Here is a 21,809-nt window from a genome sequence, read left to right as displayed (position 1 = left end):
GGATCCAGTGTTGTCACTGCAGTGGCTTGGGTTTGATCCCTGGCCCAGGAACTTCCATGTGCTGCAGGCATGGCAAAAAAAAAAAAAAAAAAAAAAAAAAAAAAAAAAAAAAAAAAAATTTCATAAATAAAGATTTAAGAGAAAATACTTTTTAAAATCTTTTAAAGCAGAAAAGCATCTGAAATGCTTTACACTAAATATGCAAATAAATTTGGCCTTTTTCTTCGTTTTTCTCTCTCTCCCTCCTACTCTATGGTTACTTGGGTAACTTGCTTAAGTCTTTAAAGTGTATTAAACCAATTAGTAAGAAATTTAGAAGTGGGGAGTTATGTCGGCATCATGACAGGATGAGATGCTCTCTTTGTCTCTCCCCTTCAATCTACAACCAGTAAAACATCCACAACTCAACAAAAGTGCCTCTGCCCAACACACCAGAACACTGGAGCATTCTACACATCTATACATCTCAAGGTGGGTGGAATGGAATACATAGAAGAGGTAGAACTTGGGGATCAGCATAGTCAGTCACTGCAGTTCTAGCCCCTGGGCTGTGGCAGCTGAGCCCACAGACCCAGAGAACCCAATAGCAGCAAGGGTGGTAGCACACATGACCCCAGCCTCCCACTTGCAATGGAGCCAGCAGCCACAAATAACTGGGCAGTAGTGGCAACAAAAGCCTGTTACACACTCCAGCTGCAGAGGGGCCCGCAACTCTGGCTACCCACCCTCCAGCTGCAGTAGGCGAGCCCAGAAACCTGACAAGACCAGACCAGGCAGAGGTGCACGTGATCCTACGTCCTACCCCCTGCTGTCCTCCCCACCACAGTGACAGAGCCTGTGACTAAGGGGATCCCAGATGAGGCCACCAACTTGGTACCTCAGGCAGTGACACCAGTGATTCCAGCAACAGCAAGGCACCAACAACCCTGGAGGCACAAGCAGTGATAACTTATGCCCTGGGTGACAGTTCTGACAGAGACTTTGCGGGGCAGAAAGTGCCAATACAACCAGAGGCAGCCCAGGTAACAGGAACCAAAAACTTGTTCTATGGTGCCACCTACTGGAAAATAAAAGAAAGGCCTCTAATTTGTGAATTGTTCATTAGAATCAAGTAAAAACAATTATTTTTACCTAAAGAAGAAAGTTGTTCACTACTTCAAATGTGCCAGCTGAGGAACAACTTATCAAGCATCATGAAGAACTACAGTAACACTGAATCACAAAAACGAAATGACAGTTCACCAGAAACCAAACTTAAAGTCATGGAATATTGCAGTCTGACTGATAGAGAATTCAACATAGCTGTCATGAAGAAATTCAACAAGGCACAAGAAAACTCAAAGAGGAAGTTATATGAGCTCAGGAATAAAATTAATGAACAGAAGAACAAAGAGCCTGAAACTAAAAAAGAACCAAATTCTGGAGCTGAGGAACTCAATAAATGAGATGAAGATAGCATTAGAAAGCATTGAAAATAGAGCATATCATATAGAAGAGAGAATTAGTGAGCTCAAAGATAAAAATCTAGAAATGATACAGGTAGAAAAGAGAAAAGAATTAAGACCTTAAAAAAAGGGAGTTCCTGGAGTTCCCATCGTGGTGCAGCGGAAACAAATCCAACTAGGGACCATGAGGTTACAGGTTCAATCCCTGGCCTCACTCAGTGGGTTAAAGATCCGGCTTTGCCTTGAGCTGTGGTGCAGGTTGCAGACATGGCTCGGATCTGATGCGGCTGTGGCTGTAGCTGTGGTGTAGGCCAGCAGCTATAGCTTCAATTTGACTGCTAGCCTGGGAACCTCCACATGCCGCAAGTGCAGTCCTAAAAAAGCAAAAAAAAAAAAAAAAAAAAAAAAAAGATCTTAAAAAAGAGAAAATTCTATGAAAGCTATCTGACTCTTTTAGGAAGAGCAACATTAGAGTAAAGGTTATCCCAGAAGGAGATGAAACAGAGAAGGTATCATAGAGTTTATTTAAAGAAATCATAGTTGAAAACTTCCCAAATCTGGAAAGGGAACAGGATATACAAGTCTTTGAAGCTAAGGAGAACACCAAATTACCTCAATGCAAAAAGATCTTCTCCATGACACTGTCAAAAGTCAATAAAAAAAGAATTTTAAATGCAGCCAGTGAAAAAAGGTTGGCAACCTACAAAGGAATATCTTTTAAGCTCTCAGCAGATTTCTCAGCAGAAATCTCATAGGCCAGGAGGAAGTAGAATGACATTCTCAAAATACTGAAAGACAAAAATGGTCATGCAAGAACACTAACAAAATGATAATTCAGACATGAAGGAAAAATATGGGTTTTCCTAGACAAACAAAAGCTGAGGAATTTTATCAGTGCTAGCCCTGCTTTATAAGAAATGTTGAAAAGGAGCTCTTCTACCAGAAACAAAAAGGCAAAAGTACATACAACTTCAAGTAAGGTAATAAATAGACAAGGAGAAGCAGAAAATTGCAACTCTATCAAAAAAGGTTTTTAAGCACTTTATTGTATCAGGAAAGAAACTATGGCAACTTCAACTTGGTAATGAACACAATATAAAAAGGGATAATTCGGAGTTCCCGTCGTGGCGCAGTGGTTAACGAATCCGACTAGGAACCATGAGGTTGCGGGTTCGGTCCCTGCCCTTGCTCAGTGGGTTAAGGATCCGGCGTTGTTGTGAGCTGTGGTGTAAGTTGCAGACACGGCTCGGATCCCGCGTTGCTGTGGCTCTGGCGTAGGCCAGGGGCTGCAGCTCCGATTCGACCCCTAGCCTGGGAACCTCCATATGCCACGGGGAGCGGCCCAAAGAAATAGCAAGAAAGACCAAAAAAAAAAAAAAAAAAAAAAAGGGACAATTTGAGACAACAAAAACCTAAAAAGGGAAGAGGAAAAGAGAACCTGTGTAGAAAATGAAGATAAAATTGTATCAGCAGAAAAGGACTATTTAACCTATGAAACATTTTACACAAATTTCATGGTAACTACCACGCATAAATCTAGCACAGAGACATAAAGCATAAAAAAAAAAAAAAAAGAACTGAGAAAAATGTCATAGAAAGCTACCAAACCAAAATGCCAAACAGAAACAAGGAAAAAGAAACAATGGAGATATGGAGCAACCAGAAAACAAAAGATAGAATGGCAATACCAAGTTCTCATCTATCAATAACCCCCCCAAATGTAAATGGGTTGAATTCACCAATCAAAAGAAACAAAGTGGCAGGATGGATCGAAAACCAAGAGCTAGAGAGGATCAAGTGGCAGCAGAGTAAGATGTAAAACAATTCACATAGAACATCGACTGAATGCTGGCGGAAGAACATAAACCTCCAAAAAGGGCAAGAAACTCTTGACTTGATTGGGCAAAACAAAAGAAAAAGAGAGAAAAAAAGAATCAAGACAGGACTAGCATTCCTGAGTGGGAGCTGTGAAGGAGAAAAGGAACCCATACCCTGGGAAGCTGCCTAACCAGCGGGGAGATCAGCCAAGACAGAGGGACCTCAAAGTCGCAGAGAAAAGCGCAGTAGCTAGACTGAGGAAGGCAAAGTAGAGTGGGGGCCGCAAGATCATCTGTACCACCTCCTTGGACACCACAGCCTGAGACACTTGGGCGGGGGCTGCGTGCTGAGACAGGTTCCTGAGGTCAGTTCTGGGAAGAGGACTAGGGTTGTATGTGTAGGGACAGCCTGAGGGGCTAAGGAGCTGTGTGTAACGGGCTGGAGAGTGGTGTGCTATAGGACGGAGAGTGGAAAGTCACGGTAGAGAGAACCCAGGAGGGGGTCGGGGCCCACCAGCGAAGCAAGGCTCCGTTGTTGGGGAGGTGAGAGGAGGAGGGGCGGGCCACTACAGGCATCTCCCTGTGCATGCCCAGGCTCTCAGAGAGCAGGGCGCCTCTGATGCAGGCTACAGGTGGCAAGAAGCCACATGCTCTGGGCTACGGGAGACTGGGTGCTTCTTGCACAGGCTGCAGGTGGCCAGGCACCTCTTGTGTGGGCTAAGGGCAGCAGGAGGCTAAGTGCGTCCCTGATCTACAGGTGGCAGGAATGGACCTTGGCAGTCATCTTGGAGGCCAGAGGGAAGCGTGGTCTTCCACCACTGGGGTCCTGTGAGTGGGCTCCACCTGTGGCCCCAGTCATCTCAGGGGTCAGCAAAAGAAAAAGAAAAAAAAAAATAAAAGAGGGCACTGCAACTGAGCACTATCCGTTGTGGGCTTCACCCCCCTGGGAAAACACCCGCCCTCCTGCTGTATACTAACAGTGAAACATTAGAAAAGGAATACAAAAACACAATGCCATTTAAAATTGCACCCCAAAAAATCAAATACCTGGGAATACACCTGACCAAGGAGGTGAAAGACTTACATGCTGAGAACTATAAAACATTAATCAAGGAAATTAAAGAGGATTCAAAGAAATGGAAAGATATTCCATGCTTCCTGGGTTGGAAAAATTAATATTGTAAAAATGGCCATACTACCCAAAGCAATCTATACATTCAGTGCAATCCCTATCAAATTACCCATGACATTTTTCACGGAACTGGAACAAACAATCCAAAAATTTATATGGAACCACAAAAGACCCAGAATTGCCAGAGCAATCCTGAGGGAACAAAAACCAAGCAGGAGGCCTAAATCTCCCAGACTTCAGACAATATTATAAAACTACAGTAATCAAGGCAGTGTGGTACTGGTACCAAGTCAGACATACAAACTAATGGAACAGAATAGAGAGCCCAGAAATGAACCCAGACACCTACAGTCAATTAATCTTCAGCAAAGGAGGCAAGAATATAAAATGGGAAAAAGAGACTCTTTCAGCAAATGGTGCTGGGAAAACTGGACAGCCCCATGTAAATTAGTGAAACTGGAACACACCCTCACACCATGCACAAAGATAAACTCAGATTGGCTTAAAGACTTAAACACACACACACACACACAGACACACACACACACACACACACACACAAAAGACTTAAACATAAGACAAGACACCATAAAACTCCTAGAAGAGAACATAGGCAAAACATTCTCTGACATCAACCTTATGAATGTTTTCTCAGGTCAGTCTCCCAAGGCAATAGAAATAAAAGCAAAAATAAACCAATGGGAACTAACCAAACTGACAAGATTTTGCGCAACAAAGGAAACCATAAAAAAAACCAGAAAGACAACTTACAGAATGGGAGAAAATAGTTTCAAATGATGCAACTGACAAGGGCTTAATCGCTGCAATATACAAACAACTTATACAACTCAACAGCAAAAAAGCCAACAACCCAATTGAAAAATGGCAAAAGACCTATGTAGACATTTCTCCAAAGATGGTATGCAGATGGCCAACAAGCACATGAAAAAATACTCAACATCACTGATTATTACAGAAATGCAAGTCAAAACTTATATGAGGTACCACCTCACACCAGTCAGAATGGCCATCATTAATAAGTCCACAAATAAATGCTGGAGAGGATGTGGAGAAAAGGGAACCTTACTGCACTATTGGTGGCAGTGTAAATTGGTACAACCACTGCTGAGACCAACGCATTAAGTCCTCATTCAGCTGACCCTACGAATAACTTATGCCTTTAGGTCTTTGTTCTTAAGCTTAAGTCATTCACCGTCACTGTGACAGTTTTTCAAGCTGGAAGATGGGGTAAAGTAAAGCAGGACAAGATAGAGTTTTCAGCAAAGAGGCTAATAAGAAAATATTGTAGAAACATGTCTCGAGACATCTCCCCCTTTTTGTTTTTGTGGGAGGACAAAAGTAGATCTTGCAATTTCTTTCTTCATTACTTCTTGGATTGCTTGCTTTGTGTATCTATAGACTAAATAGAAAATTATTAAGAATCCTAGAAATGCAATTAATGATCAGATTATTCTTCCACAAAAATCTTTAAACCATTTTGAAGGATTAATTATTTCTAAATCTTCTAGAATATTATCCAGTACCTCTTTATGAGGTATATTTTGTAGAGAGGCCTTTTGAATACTCAGGACTCTAGTCTGCAGTTTTTTATATATCCAGAGTTAACTTAACCAAGTGATCTCATAAATGTCTCTTAACTTGTTTCCATGATGTTACTCTAGAATTGTACTCATAGGGAGTAACACAATAAGAAGTAAAAGATTAATTGATTTTCCTTTTTGACTTTTTATAAGTATAATTTCCATCCCAGTTTGAGTATTTTTAAAAGTTAAGAGTAATCTTCCACAAGTCAATTTGAGATTTGCTATTATCAAATTGAGGATAGGGAGGCACAAGGCCAGAATCTTTTCAATGTATGGGGCTTTTGGCTTTAATTATTATTTTTTGTTGGCTTGATTGGCTGGAGACCATCCAAGAGAGTAATTCATTAGCAGAACACAGAGGTTGATGGCCCAAACAGACAGGAATTGGCCTCCCCTTAGGGGACCAATCCCATACAGTTCCACAGGAACCATTAACCAGTATGATCCCCTCCATTGCCCTGCATGTATTCCAATGAATTTGATTTTTCATTCTCTTGAAGGTATCTGTCCTTTTTAAGGGACATAAAGTCCTGTCAGGCATCTCCATATTAACTGGTTTCACCTGACGGTAAGCGAAACTCCAGCCTGTAACTAAATGTAAATCTTCACTGGTGGGCATATTTAAATTTCCTGAAAGCCACATTTGAGGTTCAGGAGTTAAACATAAGGTTTTTTGTTTTTTTTTTTCCCAATACCAATCAGCCAATTTTTAAACTTTAAAATTTGATTAAAAGGTATCCCTTCTTTTTTTTTTTGAACAGGGCAGTTTGTCATCTTCCAGCCCAGGGACCCAGGAGAAATCACTAATAGATAAATATATGCACTGGAGTCTCAACCCATTCCACAGGTCTCAATAAAGGATTGGGGACATAGGCCCATTAGGTGTAATTAGTTTCTCCAGATGCTGCTAAGGGAATACTCACTGTGATAGAAACTAAAGTAAAGACAGCTAGGACCAAATTATTTGGAGTGAGAGGCTTTCCTTCTCTTCTTAGTAGATTTTCAGCTTCTTGGGTTAGATGTTTGATCTGACCCCAAGTGGGAAGATGAGCCCTTCGGGTCTGTGGCAGTGACACACGAGTTGGTGTCACGGACATCGCTGCTATATCCATGGTGGGCAGCTCTGGATCCCAAATCATGAATCTGGGTCTCTTCAGTATGTTCTCGTCCATCATCCTTCTTCTGGGGTCCAGGGTCGAGGGATGCTTCATGGGCTCGTTCATGATATGGTTTGATTCTTCTCGGTGTAATCCAAACAGGTTGTAATCCATGACCTGGTGAAATACAAGCATATCCCCTACCCCACGTAATAAGTTTTCCCTGGGACCAGACGTTTGTTAAGGGATCCTACCACCAAATCAAGGGCTGTTCAGCCTGAGGAAAGTTAATTTTATTTTCTTCTGTATTAAAATGTTTTTTTGCAGCCATTTTTTTCATCAGAGGCCAAATTTAAAAAATTTAAAGTGAATAAGCTTTTGTTTAAAAGTGTTTGTTGTGACTTAACTATTTCTGTGTCTCCCCCTTTTTGTTTTTGAAGAGCCTGTTTTACATATAAATTGGCTTGTTCCACAATAGCCTGTCCTTGGGGGTTGTAAGGGAGGCCAGTGGAGTGAGCAATATACCGGGTATCCAGGAATATTTTAAGTTGAGAACCAATATAAACTGGCCCATTATCAGTTTTAATTGCTTGTGGCAGGCCCATGACTGCAAAACAGGCATATAAATGACGAATAACATGTTTAGCAGATTCACCAGATTGAGCAGTAGCCCAAATAAATTTATTAGAGTGTCAATACACACATGAATAAATGACAATTTTCCAAAAGATGAATAATGAGTGGCATCCATTTGCCAGAGAGCATTTGGGACAAGTGCCCTAGGGTTAACTCCAGGTTTGGATTGAGAAGGATTGTTAATAATTTGACATGCAGGACATTGACATACAATTGTCTTAGCTTTAGCCCATGTTATTCCAAATCTCTTTTTAAGGCCTCGAACATTTACATGTGTTAAATCTTGAAAATGTTGAGCGTCCTGTAACACAGGTGTCACCAAGCGGTCAGTTTCTTTATTTCCTGTAACTAGAGGCCTGGGTAAATTAGTATGTGCTCTGAATTGAGTAATAGAAAATGGATATCTTCTTTCCCTTACAACAGTTTGTAATTCTGTAAACAAGTCAAATAACAAGATAGGTAAATTTTGTTTAATGGCAGCAGTTTCAGTCATTTTGGCAGCATGAACTACGTATGCCGAATCAGAAAGAATATTGATTGGCTCAGGATAGTCCCTCAAGGCATGGATTACAGCAGTTAGTTCAGCCTGTTGGGCAGAAAGGCCAGGCATTTATATAATTTTAGATTGATTAGCCACATATCCGGCCTTCCCTTTACTAGTCCCATCAGTAAAGATCACAGGGGCTTTAATGATGGGTGAATCCTTCACTTTTTTGGGGAGAATCCATTGAGTTCGCTTTATAAATTGTAAAATAGGGTTTTTTGGATAATGATGATCTATTGATCCTACATAATCTGCAAAGGCAATTTGCCAACCTATATGGTTTTGAAAACAATTTTGGATTTCCTTAACAGTTAAACTAACAATTACATGATTTAAATCTTTTCCAGACATTTGTACACAATGAGTATGACCTTTTAGAATAAGTTGTGCCATCAGGTCCAGGTATGGAGACAAAGATTTTGTGACATTATTGGGAAAAAAAGCCATTCGAGAATATTTTCTAATCGCATCAATATTCCCGTGGGAAGGGGGTCGGGCTCCTGGAGGAGCACGGCATTATTTTTTAGTATGTCCTGTCTTGTCACAATTAAAACATTTTTTTGAAAATTTGTCTTTAACCTTTAAATTAGCCATTGCTTGGGCTAGCATTGAGGCCTTAAAGGACTCAGTCCCCACTCCCTAACAGGCTTTAATATATTCAGCAGTGTTGGCTTTTCCTTTTAAAAATCCTATGGCCTTTTCACAATCAGTATTTGCATTTTTATATACTAACAATTGAAAATAGTATCAGACACTTCAGAGTTAGCAATTTGTAGTTTTAATGCCTCTTGTAAATGAGCTAGAAATTCAGTATAAGTTTCCTTAGGGCCTTGTAGGATCTTTTGAAAAGAAGTATTTATTTGACCCTTAGATTCAATTTTATCCCATGCTGTTAAGCAACATTGTCTAATATGTTCAATAGCCAAATCATTCATTCTCATTTGATCTTGAAGATTACTCCAAGGACCAATCCCTAACAATTGTTCCATTGTGATTGGAAGATTTTGAGCCTGATTACAATTAGCAGTAATTTGCACATGATCTTGCCACCAAGACTTAAATTGCAAATATTCGCTAGGCAATAGCACAGCATAGGTTAAGTTATGCCAATCAGCAGGAATCATACAATTTCCTTCAGCTACTCCCTGCATGATTCCTTTTGGAAGGGGAGAATTAACACAATAGTTTTGAACGACTTGTTTTAATTCTTTAAGAATTTTAAAAGGAAGGGGCTCATGAATGAACTCTTAAACTCTATCAGGGTTGGCAGGATCAATGCCTGGAGCCACTGTCTCCCTGACAGTTACTGGAAAGGCTAAATGTATGGCATCCAAATCACCTTCCCTTCGAGCCTGTAAAGTTCCCTGTTGAATGGATGATAGGTGGTGTTCAGGGATAGCGCTCATTTTCTTTACAACCCTAGAAGTAGAGGCTTGATGAGTCCTTGTCACCTCACTCCTAATAGGAGGTGATAGAGGAATATCAAAATCAAAATTTGATGCAGAGGCTCAGGAGCCAAATATTCCCTCTGATAATTTTGTTCAGGGGCTGTATATTTAGGTTCCTCCAACAAAGGTGTAAACTACCCTTCTTCTTTCTCCTCTAAGTCCTCCGTGGTCTGTAGAGGTTCTAAAACTGACTTAATCAATCTCCAAGTACTCCAAATGGACACAGGAATTGGAACGCCCTCATCATGTAATATCCTAAGTTCCATTCCTACCGGTTCCCATATCCTTAAATCTAACGTTTCTAATGTAAGAAACCAATCACAATGTTTCTCAACAGTCTGAAAAAGTTCCAAAAGCTTTCTTTCACTTGTTTTTGCACCCCCTTTTTTAAAGAGTTGTCCTAACAAACAAATGTAAGGACTATAGTTTCCTGCAATTACATTATTTACCATGTTACCCCGTAAATACCTGAGAGAGGGAACGTATCCCCAGGATTTCTTTAGGGTGGCCACGCAAAATTCCTCCCTTCTTCTCAGGGCTCCACAGCACTTCCAGTGAATAAAAATTCCTCTGTAGTCGTGGGTCCTTCATTCTTCGTGCCTGCCTGTCTGCCCCACGTTGGGCACCATTTGCCAAGACCAACTCATTAAGTCCTCATTCAGCTGACCCTATGAATAACTTATGCCCTTAGGTCTTTGTTCTTAAGCTTAAGACATTCACCGTCACTGTGACAGTTTTTCAAGCCGGAAGATGGGGTAAAGTAAAGCAGGACAAGATAAGAGTTTTCAGCAAAGAGGCTAAGAAAATATTGTAGAAACATGTCTTGCGACAAACTGCTGTGGAAAACAGTATGGAGGTAACTTAGAAAACTATATATAGAACTACCATATGACCCAGCAGTCCCACTCCTGGGCATATATCCAGACAAAACTTTCCTTGAGAAAGACACATGCACCTGTATGTTCATTACAGCACTGTTCACAATAGCCAAGACATGGAAACAACCTAAATGTCAATCAACAGATGAATGGATTAAGAAGATGTAGTATATATGCATAATGGAATACTACTCAGCCATAAAAAAGAACAAAATAATGCCATTTGCAGCAACATGGATGGAACTGGAGACTCTCCTACTAAGTGAACTAAGTCAGAAAGAGAAAGACAAATACCATATGATATCACTGACATTTGGAGTCTAATATATGGCACAAATGAACCTTTCCACAGAAGGAAAATCATGGACATGGAAAACAGACTTGTGGTTGCCAAGGGGGAGGGGGAGGGAGTGGGATGGACTGGGAATTTGGGGTTAATAGATGCAAACTGTTGCCTTTTGAATGGATAAGTAATGAGATCCTGCTGTATAGCACTGGGAGCTTATCTAGTCACTTATGATGGAGCATGATAATGTGAGAAAAAAGAATTTATATATGTATGTGTGACTGGGTCACCTTGCTGTACAGTAGAAATTGGTGGAACACTGTAAACCAGCTATAATGGAAAAAAATCATTCATTAAAAAAACAAAACAAAACAAGAGCTAACTCTCTGCTGCCTCCAGGAGACTCCCTTTAGTTCTAAAGACAAACACAGGTTCAAAATGGTGGTGAAAGATGATACTACAAGCAAATGGCAGCCAAAAGAAAGCAGATGTAGCCATACTTACAACACACAAAATAGACTTCAAGCCAAAAAAAAAAGGTAATGAGTGATAAAGATGGACATTATATTATGATAAAGGGGACAATTCAACAAAAAGACATAATAGTTAGTCATATATATACTCCTAACATAGGAGCACCAAAATACATAAAGCAATTATTAACAGACCTAAAGGGAGAAACTGATGCAGCGCAATGATAGGAGAGGACTTTAACACCCCCCTTACATCAATAGATAAATCATCCAGACAGAAAATCAACAAGGAAACAATGGTCTTACATGAAACATTATTCCAGATGGCTTCGATAGGTTGGTACAGAACATTCCATTCAAATGCAGGAAAATACACACTCTTCTCAAGTGTGCATGAAATTTTCTCAGAGACCTAAAACAAATCTCAATAAATTTAAGAAGACAAATCATATCAGGAATCTTTTCTTACCACAATGCTATGAGAGTATAAGGAGAAAGCTGAAAACATCACAGATATGTGGAGACTGAAAACATGCTTCTGAACAACTACTAGATCAATGAAGAAATCAAAGGAGAATTCAAAGAAAACCTGAAGACAAATTAAAATTAAAATATGATATCCAAAATCTATGGGATGAAGCAAAAGCAGTACCAGAAGGGAAATTTATAGCAATACAAACCTGTTTCAAGAAATAAGAAAAGTCTCAATATAAACTTACACCTAAGGGAACTAGAAAAAGAACAAATGAAGCCCAAAGTTAGTAGAAGGAAGGAAATAATAAAGATTAGAGGAAAAGTAAATAAATTAGAAACTAAAACGACAATAGAAAAGATCAGTGAAACTTAAGAGCTGGTTCTTCAAAAAGATAAACAAAAATGACAAACTTTTAGCTGGACTCACTAAAAAAAGAGAGAAGGCTCTGATAAAATTAGAATAGAAAGGAGAAAAATAACAACAGCTACCACAAAAATACAATTATAAGAGAATATTATAAACAGTTATTCACCAACAAATTGAACAACCTAGAAGAAATGGAAAAATTCTTAGAATCAGGCAATCTTCCAAGACTGAATTATGAAGAAATAGAAAATTGAATAGATTCATCTCTAGTAAAGAGATTGAAAGAAAAATCAAAAACCTCCTAAAACACAAAAGTCCAGGATCAGATGGCTTTATGGTAAATTTGACCAAACATTCGAAGAAGAATTAATACTCATCCTTTTCAAACTCTTCCAAAAAATTTAAGAGGAGGGAATACTTTCTAACTCATACTACAAGGCCAACATTAGCCTAATATCAAAATCAGACAAAGACAATACAAAAAACATATATATATATATATATATATATATATATATATATATATATATAATGACCATAGATGCAAAAAATCCTTAACAAAATATAGCAAATCAAATACAACAATACATCAAAAGTTTCACATACCATTATCAAGTGGGATTTATTCCAGGAGTACGACAATAGTTAAACATTTTCAAATCGATCAATGTAATACACCTTAGCAAACTGAAGTATAAAAAAAAAATATGATTATCTCAGTGGACAGAAAAAGCATTTGAAAAAATTCAACATCTATTTATGATTAAAAAAAAAATCTCAAAAAATGGTGTAGAGGGAATATACCTCAACTTGATAAAGGTTATATATGACAAACCCACAGCTAACATCATACTCCATGGTGAAAGGCCAAAAGCTAGCTCTCTAAAATCAGGAACAAGACAAGGATGCCCACTCTCACCACTTACTCAACATAGTATTGGAAATTCTAGCCAAAGCAATTAGGTATAAAAAGAAATAAAATGCATTCAAAATGGAAAGGAAGAAGTAAAACTATCACTATTGCAGATGATATGATTTCATATTTAAAAAAACCCAAAGACCACCAAAGAACTATTAGAAATAACAAACAAATACAGTATATAGTAAAGCAACAGGGTACAAAATGAACATACAAATGTCCGTTACACTTAAATGTCCACTGAAAGATGAATGGATTAAGATGCGGTATATATATATACAATGGACTACTACTCAGCCATAAAAAAGAACAAAATAATGCCATTTGTAGCAACATGGATGGGACTGGAGACTCTCCTACTAAGTGAACTAAGTCAGAAAGAGAAAGACAAATACCATATGATATCACTGATATCTAGAATCTAATATATGGCACAAATGAACCTTTCCACAGAAAAAAAACTCACGAACTTGGAGAATAGACTTGTGGTTGCCAAGGGGAAGGGGGAGGAAGTGGGGTGGATTAGGAGTCTGGGGTTAATAGTTGCAAACTATTGCATTTGGAGTTGGATAAGCAATGAAATCCTGCTGTATAGCACAGGGAACTATTTCTAGTCACTTGTGATGGAACATGATGGAGGATACTGTGAGAAAAGGAATATATATGTATGTATGACTGGGTCACCTTGCTTACAGTAGAAATTGACAGAACACTGTAAACCAACTATAATGGAAGAAATAAAAATCATTAAAAAAAATAAATGTCTGTTACATTTCTATGCTAGCAATGAGCTAGTGCAAGAGAAATTAAGAAAACAATCCCATTTATAATCACAACAAAAAGAAAGAAATAACTGGGAATAAATTTAACCAAAGAGGTGAAAGATCTATATACCAGAAACTATAAGACATTGTTGAAAGACATTAAAGAAGACAAAAATAAGTGGAAAGATATTCTATGTTCATGGATTAGAAGAATTAACATTGTTGAAATGTCCGTATTATCTAAAATAATCTATACATTCAATGCAATCCCTATCAAAATCCCAAGGGCATTTTTCACAGAAATGAGAACAAAAATTCTAAAATTTATGTGGAACCATAAAAGACCCTAACTAGCCAATGCAATCCTAAGAAAAAATAACAAACTTAGAAATACCACCTTCTCTGATTTCAAGAGAAATTACAAAGTATAGTAATAAAAACAGCATGGTATTGGCAGAAAAACAGATACATAGATCAATGGAACAGAATTGAGACCAGAAATAAACCCATGCATATATGGAAAATTAATTTGCAACTAAGAAGCAAAGAATATACAATAGAGAAAGGATAGTCTCTTCAATAAATGGTGTTGGGAAAACTGGACAGCCACTTGAGAGATGGAGAGAGAATAGACCACTATCTCACACCATACACAAAAATCCACTCAAAATGAAATAAGGACTTGAATGTAAGACCTGAAACCATAAAACTCCTAGAAGAAAATACAGGCAGTGCACTCTGACATTAGTTTTAGCAATATATTTCTAGATAGGTCCCTTCAGGCAAGGGAAACAAAAGCAAAAATAAACAAATGGGACTATATCAAATTAAAAAGCTTCTGCACACAAAACAAAGAAACCCATCACAAAAATGAAAAGGAAAGCTAATGAATGGGAGAAGATATTTTCAAATCATATATTCAGTAAGAGCTTAATATCCTAAATATGTAAAGAATTCATACAACTCAACAACAAAAACTTAAAAATAGGCAGAGGAGCTAAGCAGACATTTTCCAAAGAGTACATACAGGTGGCCAACAGGCACATAAAGAGATGTCCAGCATCACTAATTATAAGGGAAATGCAAATCAAAACTACAATAAGGAGTTCCTGCCGTGGCTCAGAGATTTAAGAACCACTAGTATCCATGAGGGTTAGGGTTCGATCCCTGGCCTCGCTCAGTGGGTTAAGGATCTGGTATTGCTGTGGCTGTGGTGTAGGCTGGTGGCTATAGCTCCAATTCAACCCCTACCCTGGGAACTTCTGTATGCTGCAGGTGCTTCCCTGAAAAGACCAAAAAAAAAAAAGAAAAAAGAAGAAGAAGGCGGGGGGGACATTCACATACTGATGGTGGGAAGGTAAATTGGTGCAGCCATTATGGAAAACAATATGGAGATACCTCAAAAAATTAAGAATAGAACTACCATATGATCCACCTATCCCAGTTGACCAAAGACTACAAAAGTATTAATTTGAAAAGATATACTCTTATGTTCATTGCAGCATTTTTTAAAATAGCCAAGATATGGGAACAACCTATGGATAAGCTGTTATCCCCACCCCAAACCCACTCCATTAAAAAAAAATAAAAACAAACAAACAAACAAACAAAACTATAATGGTAAGTAGGAAAGTATAGCAGCAAATCATGCTTTTCTCCAGGAATTCAAACCTGTCTGTGTTCATGTAAACTGGTGCAGCCACTATGGAAAACAGTATGGAGGTTCCTCAGAAAACTAAAAATGGGAGTTCCCTTGTGGTGCAGCAGGTTAAGGACCCAGTGTTGTCATTGCAGTGCCTCAGGTTGCTGCTCTGGCTCAGGTCCAGTCTCTGGCCTGGAAATTTCCTCGTGCCACAGTGTGGCTAAAAAAAAAAAACTAACTAGAAATAGAGTTGGCATATGATCCAGCAATCCCACTCCTGAGCATATATCTGGATAAACTTTAATTCAAAGAGATATATACACCCTAGTGTTCATAGCAGCACTATGCACAGTAGCCAAGACATGGAAACAACCTGAATGTTCATTGACAGATGAATGGATAGTTGTGGTACATATATACAATGGAATACTATTCAGCCATAAAAAAGAATGAAATAATACCATTTACAGCAACGTGGATGGGACCTAGAGATCATCATACTAAGTGAAGTAAGTCAGAAAGAGAAAGACAAATACAATATGATATCACTTATATGTGGAATCTAAAATATGACAGGAGTTCCTGTCATGGCACAGCAGAAATGAATCCAACTAGGAACCATGAGCTTGTGGGTTCGATCCCTGGCCTTGTTCAGTGGGTTAAGGATCTGGCGTTTCTGTGAGCTGTGGTGTAGTTCGCAGATGCAGCTGGGATCCTGTGCTGCTGTGGTGTAGGCTGGCAGCTGTAGCTCCGATTAGACCCCCAGCCTGGGAACCTCCATATGCCACGAGTGCAGCTCTAAAAAGACAAAAGACAAAATAAAATAATGAAATGAAATACAAATGAACTTATCTATGAAACAGAAACAAACTCACAGATATAGAGAACAGGTTTGTGGTTGCCGGGGGAAGGGAGGGAGGAATTGGAAGTTTGATGTTAGCAGATGCAAACTATTATATATAGAATGGATAAACAACAAGGTCCTACTTGTAGAATATAGCACAGGAAACTATATTCAGTATCCTATGATACACCATAATGGAAAGGAATATTTTTTAAAAAAAACGTATATATATGTGTAATTGACTCACTGTGCTGTACAGAAGAAATTAACACAATATTGTAAATCAACTATACTTCAATAAAATAAATTTAAAAGGAAACCGTCTTGGTTAACACTAATAGTACGGGCAGAGACTGTTTATGTATAGAGTCACCTATACAGGAATACTTGAGGAATGCTCAAAATGCCCCACCCCAAAATATTTTCTTCATCAATGGTACTTATTTGCTTGTTTGTTTTTGTTTTTTTTGTGTTTGTTTTGTCTTTTCAGGGCTGCACCCATGGCATATGGAAGTTCCCAGGCTGGAGGTCAAATCCAAGCTGCAGCTGCCAGCCTGTGTCACAGTCACAGCAGCGCCAGATCCGAGCCATGTCTATGACCTTCACCACAGCTCGTGGCAATGGGGGATTCTTTATCCCACTGAGCAAGGTCAGGGATGGAACCCACATCCTCATGGAAGTTCCCAGGCTAGGGGTCAAATTGGAGCTACAGCTGCTGGGCTACACCACAGCCAGAGTATTTCAGAATCCGAGCCGCATCTGCAACCTACACCACAGCTCACGGCAATGCCGGATCCTTAACCCACTGAGCGAGGCCAGGGATCAAACCCGCATGCTCATGGATACTAGTCAGATTCGCTTCCCCTGAGCCACAACAGGAACTCCACTAGTGGGGTTCTTAACCCCCTGAGCCACAACGGAATCTCCCTCTTCACTGATGTTTGATCTTAACAGAATTTATTCCTTTGTGTTTAAACACTGACATCTTTTCCAACACAATATTTACTTTGTTATCTTATTTGTCTCATGTAAGCAGTTAAGTTTGTATTTTGTCACTGTGTAAGAGTATGAAAAAGAATAATCATTCAGATATTACATATATATGAAATTCTTATTTTTAATCAGGTGCTGATTATAATAAGAATGGACTCAGATGCTGAAAAACATTTACTCATTAAAATCCTTAACAAAATAGAAGGTAGGAGTTCTAAATTATGCTTCATTTGATAAGAAATGCTTGAACACATAAAAATACATTGATCTAACCAAGTTTCTAATTAAGATATGATTAAAATACCATAAAATCATATTTTATAAGTATATAGCTCAATGGGATCTAGTCAGTTTTTAAAGCAATCCTGACTGTTTGCAATATAAATATATTACAATGTATATATAAGTACATTGTAATATAAATATAATTATATTGTGTTTTTTCTTGTTGCTAATAATACTACTTACAACTTTATGAATTATATTTTATTATAAATATAATAAAATTGTATTTATATTTTATTTTATTGTTTTCTTGTTGCTAATAATATTGACTACTTACAACTTTATGACTAAGTTTTATAAATGCAGTTTTTACAAATGAAGAAGCTAAAATTCATAAAGGCTATGTATTATGCCAAAAGTCGCAGCTGGTAAGTAAGGGAATCAGGACATGAATCTAGGTCTCTCTTGTTCCAGGGTCATTCTTCAACTGTTCTACCCACTGCTGCCCTCTCTGCCAACCCTTTCCACCTTGTGCTGTGGAACCCAATTGTTCATATGTAAACTCTTCTTCTTCATCTCCTTGATAATGCTTTCCCTGTATCCCTTTCATACAGAAGCTGCTAATTTTCTCTCTCTTTGTATCAGTACCTCATAGGGATGAGAAGGCCATTTCTTGGTTTCCATTATTTTTTCCAAAACTTTATTCCTCCATCCTTTGAGGCTATGACATATTGCCATGTCACTCTCTACTACTCCACCATCATCAGTTTTGTACCTGGCTCATGGTATTCTCTTTACTCCTAGTCTTGCCATTATCATAGGTGTCGTTAAGGGGAATGATTCATTCATTCAACCCTCCGACCTTATATAGTTTCATTGGTCTTCACAACAGATATAATATTAACTCCTTGGCTTTGCTGTCGACCTTGGGATAATGCAGAAATGTCCTACGTCTGAACTTTAAACTCTGATACATTATTTTGCCACCTCTAGCTCTTTCATGATCTTCAGCATTCTAGAGATCTATAAACTGTCAACTCCTTTTTGTTTCATTTTTTCTCCTTCCATATTTGGTGATGTGACCATCACTTTAATCCGTCTTGTCCTTCTAATGTACCTTCCACTTAATCTCCAACTCTGAATCAATCAAGATATTTAATCTCTCTGTCTTTACACCTGAGCTGCTGAGAATTATTGGACAAAATCATATAGATTTAGTACCAGTACAAAATCATTTTCTCCGAACTTATATGTGCTTTTAATATCTCTGAACAATCTTTCTATATGTTCTTAGTTCTCATTCCTATCATGCTAATGGCTGTACCACAAACCCCCTAACATGCCTCTCATCTCCTCATTTTTAGAAGGGAATAATGCCGTCTAATGTCCTTTAATTAAGAATCCTCCTCGGTTGGCTCTTCCCTACCATCTCCAAACTGCTCTTCATTTCTCCTATTCTTTTATCTTCCCTCCTTTCTCCATGGAAGAGGTCAGCCTCCTCCCTTCAAAAGCCAGTCTTTCGCTTTTAGCTGTGGATCCCATCTCTTCCTAAATTTCAAACACTTCGTTCCATCAGTTCTTTTCTAGCCAGGCTTCCTCTCTAATGACTCTCCCTTAATCTTCAAGCCTTTCAGTCTTAAAAATAAAATACCACCTTCACTCTGTGTCATTCTTTGTTTACTATTTATCTTCCTTCGATAAACTGCATCTTTTGCCATCCATCTCCCAAAATATTTCTTTGCTCTAACCCTACAAACTATTTATCATGGTGTTTCCTGTCTCCTGTTCCTGGCTATCATAACGCTTTTCTCTCTTCTTTAGGATGCTAATTCTTACACATCCTTTAAAAATTAGTTAAAACTTTTGTTTAGGAAACCTTGATGTAAATGCCTTTCCTCTGTGCTCTCAGGGTTTTATGTGCATCCTTCTGCGGCACTACTTACTATCCTGGCTATAATAACTGATTGTCTTGTCTGTTTTCCTTACTAAAATTTCAGCTTCTGGAGGATAATGAATGACCATGCCCTGAAGTGTATTTTCAGTACCCACAAAAATGCCTAGAAGGGAGTTCCCTGATGGTCTAGTGGTTAGGATTCAGTGCTTTCACCACTGTGGCCCAGATTCCATCCCTGGTCTGAGAACTGAGATCTCACATCAAGCTGCTGCACACTGCGGCCCAAAAAACTGAAAAGAAAAGAAAAGCCTGAAACATGGAAGGCACTTAATAAAAATTTATTGAATAAGCAAATGAGCTAATGAATACCTCTCTATATACCTTATATAGACTGAGATTAGTGAAAAAGATGGAACTGAAAACTGTCACAATATTTGCATATTGCGCTTCTCAGTGTGGTTAGTAAACTATTAAATTATAGTAATATGTGAATGGAAAGCTCTTTTAAGCAGAGTCTTATACAATATCATTTTTTTTTTTTTTTGTCTTTTTAGGGCTGCAGCCATGGCATATGGAGGTTCCCAGGCTAGGGGTCCAATTGGAGCTGTGGCCGCCAGCCTATGCGACAGCCATGGCAACATCAGATCCGAGCCACATCTGCAACCTACACCACAGCTCATGGCAACAATGGATCCTTAACCCACTGAGCGAGGCCAGGGATCGAACCTGCAATCTCATGGTTCCTAGTCAGATTCATTTCCGCTGCACCATGGCAGGAACTCCCAATGTCATTTCTTGATGATGTTATGTTATCATGTATTAGAGTCCAAATTTTCAAGCTTGAATCTTATTATTTCATTCAGTTTTCCAGTCCTGGGACTATGAGTTCATATTCACTATATTCACAAGGTCCTTACTAGGACCAAAAAACTAGAACAATACTAACAGTTGTGGAGCTGAAACTGCCCCAATTGTCTGGACAATTAGGGTAACTGGAAATATTTTTTAAAGTGAAGAAGGTGTTAGCATTATAAAACAAAAGGATTTGGATAACCAAAGGAATATTTTTGTGAATAAACTGAACAAATATTACTGACGCACAGAAAAAAAATACATACTTAAACCTACTTAAGGAGACACCTTTCCCCATGATGTCACTTAAGATATATTGACAAATTATTACTATATGTCTGTCAGTTCTTATCTAGGCTTCATGATGAGCTTCCCGATTTCTTTTGATATTGGGATCATATTATTACTACTCTTGCTGTTTTATTTCAACAAGGTCTACTGACACAAAAATACCGACTCTATAAACTGAAAAATGTTTTTACTCTCTTTTTTTAAACTGTTTTTACTCCTTATAACTTAAGAAATATCCAAATTAATTCTCTTTGATTTCTATTCCTTGTTTGAATTATGTGGATAATTTGTTTTTCTAAGTTGGCCCTTATTTGGGAGAGAAAGGAATCTGGAGTTCTAACAGAAATTCTTAGACTAGAAATTTCTGGGTAATATACTCTAAGAAGAGAAATGGCCTTAAATCATATTTCAAAATATTGATTTTTATTCTACCTATTTAGAATTTCAGCAGCTGGAACTCAGTTTTAAATTTTAAAATGTATGTATTCACGAACCATGTATTATTCCCTTTTTTCTCTTTTTTAAAAAAAATTCTCATAACCTGAGTTGGTGCCTGCCACATGGAATAAATATGTTGGTAAATTAGTAAAATCACAATATCAGCAGAACCAATAGATACTTGTAAATAAACAAGTAAATACAAATAAAATTGAAATCAAAGCTTTTTAAAAAACCTATCCTCTGTTTCTAGGACTCAGGTATTATTTTCTGTCTAGTGCTAGAAAATAAAGATGTGTTTCCATCTCCGTAAAGATTCTAGTAATGTGCTCAGCAAATAATCTGCTTTGGGATCATAACTAGTACAAATTACTTAAGGAGATTAGATTTTAAATAATAAGATTTTATGAATTGTAAAAGAAAAATAGTACTCACTCCCTTCTTATTGCCACCAAAACTGTTGTCATATCAAGTCAGGTAAACATGAAATTACTCTATCATTATTACATCACAGTTAAAACTTTACAGTTAACAAAAGTACACTAATAGAATATAGAATTTATTTTAACTACAATAAGCTCTTCTTAAATTAATTATGTCTACCAAAAATAAACTGTATAGGGGTAAAGAATTTTTTTGTAATGTATTATATTTTGTTAAAAATTAGGTATATAAGTAATTCAAATTATAATTGAGAAGGAGGAGTGATTCTATAGAAAAGGTGCTATCCAATAAATCTTTTTCTT

At 37.9% G+C, this 21,809-nt stretch overlaps 1 protein-coding gene across 9 annotated transcripts in view; it reads left to right on the top strand.

Moving 5' to 3' along the window:
- The window catches only part of SHOC1 (shortage in chiasmata 1), a 96,535-nt gene that overhangs the window by 48,598 nt on the left and 26,128 nt on the right, over positions 1-21,809 (top strand). For all 9 annotated transcript variants that reach the window (XM_084991954.1, XM_084991941.1, XM_084991962.1 and 6 more), the window contains one exon: positions 17,496-17,568. In XM_084991954.1, coding sequence (XP_084848080.1) covers positions 17,496-17,568 — 73 coding nt within the window. The remainder of the gene's footprint in view (positions 1-17,495; positions 17,569-21,809) is intronic.

The sequence above is a fragment of the Sus scrofa genome, chromosome 1 (genome assembly GCF_054392235.1).
Source record: "Sus scrofa isolate SSC_HxYL_T2T_F1_AM1 chromosome 1, Sscrofa_HxYL_maternal_Yorkshire_Landrace_v2.0, whole genome shotgun sequence".
Taxonomy (NCBI): Eukaryota; Metazoa; Chordata; class Mammalia; order Artiodactyla; family Suidae; genus Sus; species Sus scrofa.
The sequence above is the reverse complement of the archived record's forward strand: the minus strand, read 5'-3'. Positions and strand labels throughout refer to the sequence as shown.